This window comes from Poromitra crassiceps, assembly GCF_964638095.1.
Source record: "Poromitra crassiceps genome assembly, chromosome: 9".
In the NCBI taxonomy this organism is placed as follows: Eukaryota; Metazoa; Chordata; class Actinopteri; order Beryciformes; family Melamphaidae; genus Poromitra; species Poromitra crassiceps.
In genome coordinates, this window is record NC_139630.1 from 40,076,522 (window position 1) to 40,081,930 (window position 5,409).

Here is a 5,409-nt window from a genome sequence, read left to right on the forward strand (position 1 = left end):
GGGTGGCCGTGGCTCATCCCCTATCCAGTTCTTTTAATACGGTCTGAATCACAAGTCAACTTTCCGGGGACTTCCGGCAAAATCCCTCAAGATGTTGTGGGAGAAATCTGATTGGCTGGGCTGTGACGGAAGTTACGTGTTTCACCCGGGGTCTATTTAGCTGATGCACGCATTCCAAATGCACCGCCCACGAGGTCCGTGGTTGGTCAATTCATATGTCTGTTTTTTTCTCTCGGGGGGCGGGTGCTAACCCCTTTCCAGAGTTGTGTTCCAGACATAGATTTATCTACGGCTGGCTACTGCGAGACTATATCCCACCTCTACTCCCTTACTTGTCCGCTGCTATTTAAATATCAGAGTTATGCTAAACAACCATTGGAGGTCGGATGTGAGGTCGCCTCTGGTGCCCAAACAAACGTTATCTTCTAAACAATTTTAAAGACATTTTTGTGAAACTACAATGTCGGACCAACGTTACTATGTCACAATTTTTGGTGAGACTGGGTTGGTTCGTCTTTCTGAGTGTGTGTTTGCACAGACAACATGCTTCTGTGTTCCTTACCTCCAGCAGGACGACGATGTGAGGGTGTCGCACCATCTGATGGATTCGAGGTTCTCTCTTCATGTTCTTCTGTACGTACGAGTCCTGACGAGCTTTCTTCTTATCAATCACCTTTATGGCCACCTGAGACATACAGAGTAGAGGTTGGAGTTGCTCAAGGGCACCTTGACAGTGGTTGTTGAGGGTCACCGGTCAGATTCAAACCATCAACCTGCTTGCCTAAGCTCGAGACTACTACAGTCCCCATATACTGTAATCCCAAAATTCATCACCACACTAGAAACCCACCCTTTTTAGAGAAATAGGTTAGTGTCTGGAGGGTTTCTGGTTCAAATCCCATCTCGAAAATCTGAGTGGGAGAAGTGAATGCAAGTGATCTTATTCCCTCAACAACTACTGTACCTTTTCAAGGTGCCCTTGAGCCATGCACTTACTGTAACTCCTAAGTGGAGCTACTCAATGGTCAAGTGGGAGTACATGGTATAAATGTGTATAAATGAAGTGTGCATGTCACTACTGCAAAATAGTGTAAAGTACATGTTCACCAAACTGAATGAAAAAATTGCTACATTGCAGTGAAATATTTGACAGAGAAAGTGTATGTTTACTGCAGACCTACAGTAATTATCTGCTTCTCGCTGTTAGTATCGAAGTTTCAAGCCTGTTGTAGATCACTTTGGCTGCTGTTTGTCTCCTCAAACAATTTCACAGGAGTACATAACGTGTTTGATGAATCAAACACTCCTTACGGTTTTAGTTTCAGCTGTTGAAATAGATTCTCTGTGATTCAACTGATTGTAGTTTGTCTCAGACAACCAATCAGGTAAACTTGTGGGTTTGAATGACCGACGAACAGATCGATCCTGACAGCAAATTGTAGACAAGCTTGAGAATTTAACAACAACCACCCTGCAATATAACCGAGTATATTGCAGGAAATGGTATTGGACTTATTCAATGATTTCTTTATTTCCTATCCAGTGATTTCATTCTCTTTTGGACCATGGTGTGTCTGTGCATGTTTGCACACATCACCTTGACAGATTGTGTCCCCGTACAAGGTCACAGGGGTTAAGAGGAGCAAACACCCTTGGAGGTATGTTTGGTCATTGCTATGGCAACTGGGTCAGGTACATAAGGTAGGGGTCAGGGACCCAGTGACCCATGATAGAAAGTGACAGAAACAAATACTGTAGGCATAGACACACACACTTACGCACACATAACGTACACAATCTCTGCCTCCATGACATAATCAATACAGACCAACACAATCCCGATTTAGACTCTAATGTAGAGAATACAGTCTCCTTCATTTGCTGTATTTGGATCGTTGAAAACGCACCACATATTCCAAATGCTTTCTCCCATATGTTCAAACATACAGATACAGATGTATATTATACACAAGATAAATCACACCATAACCTTTGTGTGTGACTTTGTAATTACTCTTATGCTGCATTCTGTGTGTTCCAGGACCCATTTGCATTTGTGATCACAGCACCAAAAGAAACATAATAAGCTAACTGACTAAATATGTTCAGAGGAAATACTGCTCATTCACTCTCGAGTCAGGCTGACTCATTACAGATGGTCTTACTGTGTATTTGTGTACACAAAACAAGAATAATAAAGGGCCCCCTGCACTCTTCAAACTCTAATGCGTATAATAATCAGTTACTTACTTACTTAAGTATGCAAGGCACAAATAGGAAACCATGTCATCATAATTGTGTGTCATCTTTTCCTATACAACTTCAAGAGACTTTCCCAGCTCTATTCCTCCAATCAGTTTGCAACGTGTGACGGTGGAGGAAACACAGCCTGAGGTGTGCGTCTGACCTTTTCCCCCGTGCCGATGTGCAGCCCCTCCATCACCTTGGCAAAGGAGCCCTTGTTGATCATCTTGCCCACCAGGTAGGGGCCCACCCGCTTGGAGTGGGGGAAGCTCCGCAGCAGCTCCCTGGGGACCTTCAGGCAGGGGAGAGGCGGCCGCTCTCTGCCCGCGCCCGGGGCTCCCCACTGGGACAGTGGGCCGCCGCGCTCTCCCTCGTCCCCCGCCTCCACCACCATGCCCTCCGGAGCTGGCTTCACTGCCCCATGTGGCCGCCACTCACACGCGCGGTCAAAGCCAAAGACGGGACCGTCCACAGAGACACACATACACACACACAGAGTGGATGGCTTTGGGCTTGAGGTGGCTAAAAATAGAGGGAGGGTCCAAAGCTTTCTTCAGCAGCAGGTGTCTGTCGCTCAGATGAACATCCTCGGCTGGAGATTTCGGTCTTCCTTCCACTCTGGGGAAAGTATATCCTGCGTTCCACCCCGGAGTCCTCTTCTCTCTCCTGTTTGTTTTACTGTTCACCAGGAGCAGGTGCCCCTGACACTCTCCTTCATTCTAACTGTGCAATTCTGAACACTGGCTCTCGCTCTCTCTCTCTCTCTGCTGTCTGTCTCTCTGCTACTCTCTCTCTCTCTCTCTCTCTGTCTGTCTGTCTGTCTCTGCCGGTTAGTGGATGATTAACCGTTGTGTTCCTGGGTCAACTCCAGTGATGAGAAGGACATCCAACACCGTAATTACCCCCCCCTGAAGTCAAACTCGCACGCACACACACACACACACACACACACACACACACACACACACACACACACACACACACACACACACACACACACACACACACAGGTTATACAGTAACCATTCAACCTCTCTTACCCCCCCCCCCCCCCCCATTAAATCTAATTTTCCATTCCGACTGTCTGTTCAGGCAGTTCTTATGATTTGTACAACCTAAGAAGAAAAGAAAAGCAGAGGTTTCTTTTCAAAATGAGATCTCCACTATTAAAAAAAGACTGAAACTGTCATTATATCTTCAGTCACAGCTTTTTAGGAATTAATCAAAAACAGATGCCTGGACTGGACTGGCATATTATACTATCATCTCATATATTTAGAAAGCGTGTACTGAATGGTTTTCATTGGCTCTATTCAGCACATAATACTAATGCTAATACTTGTAGCCATACTACTACTAGGAATCAATAATGTAATAACAACATCTGAGCTCCTCAGAGAGGTCAAAGGTCAGGGTCGGCTACAGCTCAGCACCCTGCAGGTGGTAAAGGATTCAAGGTCTTGCTCAATGACACTTCAGCAGGGCGGGTACTTGCTGATCGGGGCTTGATACCAAGTTTTCAGCTTAAAAGCCTTTGATGGATTCCAGGTTTTTGCTTGAATCGCAAGTTTACACAAAAACACGTCAATTCAAGAGAAATGAAAACTGGAGTTAGGAGGTTTTCCAAGTGATAATCAACAATATGATGTCATATTCCTAGAGAGAGGGAGTCAAGTTATGTCAGTGATGATCTATGGAAAGCTGAGCTATGGCAGTATTTCTGCTTTTCAGCTACCGTGTGTGTGTGTGTGTGTGTGTGCGCGCGGGAGCGTACGCACGTGTGTGCCTATGTGTGTGTGTGTGTGCACGTGCACGTGAGGGTCATATTGCACTGTGTTGCTGCTCAATTCTTCCTCACTCAGCTGATGAAAGGAGGGCTAGAGCGGTATATCCGCCTTGTAACCTGACACACGCACGCACGCACACACGCACACACACGCACACGCACACACACACACACACACACACACACACACACACACACACACACACACACCCACCCTTACGCAACACACACACCCTTACGCAACCTTTAACCGGGTGGCTGTGGCAGCCCATTGAAGAGTCTAGAGTTACCTTATTTAGTTTTGAGCATGTTGATACTGTATCATTTGAATTGGCGTTCAGAGCAAATGCACGGCTTGGAGTTAAACTCCTCCCTCTAACGCACACTCAGGCACCGTTAAACTCCTCCCTCTAACGCACTCAGGCACCGTTAAACTCCTCCCTCTAACGCACACTCAGGCACCGTTAAACTCCTCCCTCTAATGCACACTCAGGCACCGTTAAACTCCTCCCTCTAACGCACTCAGGCACCGTTAAACTCCTCCCTCTAACGCACACTCAGGCGCCGTTAAACTCCTCCCTCTAACGCACACTCAGGCACCGTTAAACTCCTCCCTCTAACACACTCAGGCACCGTTAAACTCCTCCCTCTAACGCACTCAGGCGCCGTTAAACTTGCTGAAATCACAATCAAAACACTTTGCAATTCTTTTTTCCTCCAGCAGACTCAATGCCACCGTTCTTTATGAGATACCATCAGCAGCTCTATGCAGCATTGACCCACTCAAATCCCCATCGCCTGTAAGCTGAAAGAAAAGACACACAAACATAAAACGCACACACACGCACACGCACACGCACGCACACACGCACGCACGCACGCACGCACGCACGCACGCACGCACACACACACACACACACACACACACACACACACACACACACACACACACACACACACACACACACACACACACACACAGGTGTCACTCTAACAGTTTTCCAGAATATTTTGACAGGGGTGAAAATGGAAAGCTGGGACTGAGTCCATTCGTGGTTTCACATCAGTAGAATCCAAGACGCTGCAAAAACACGGACCAAACCTCATTCAAAAAGCCGTTAGCTTTGACAGTAAATCTGATCACACACACCCGTCTATTTGTCTGTGTCTGCGTCTGTGTGTATGTCTGCTTGTGTGTGCGAGCATGTGCGCGCGCGTGTGAGCGTGTGTGTGCGTGCGTGTGCACGTGTGTGAGTGTGTGCGTGTGGGTGTGCGCGCCGCGCGTGCATGTGCCCATACTCCAGGAGCCCTACACTTCATAAACGGGTCTTAAGGCCCCGGCGTGTGTGTGGGAGGAGGTGTTAACACACCCTCCCTAA

At 47.1% G+C, this 5,409-nt stretch overlaps 1 protein-coding gene across 1 annotated transcript in view; it reads right to left on the reverse strand.

Annotated features, from left to right (window-relative positions):
* The window catches only part of LOC310782307 (hormonally up-regulated neu tumor-associated kinase), a gene marked incomplete at its 5' end in the record, with an annotated part of 18,507 nt that extends 15,869 nt beyond the window's left edge, over window positions 1-2,638 (reverse strand). The window contains 2 exons of the mRNA XM_083642981.1: window positions 563-685; window positions 2,408-2,638. Coding sequence (XP_083499107.1) covers window positions 563-685; window positions 2,408-2,638 — 354 coding nt within the window. The remainder of the gene's footprint in view (window positions 1-562; window positions 686-2,407) is intronic.
* Window positions 2,639-5,409: the final 2,771 nt, after the last annotated feature.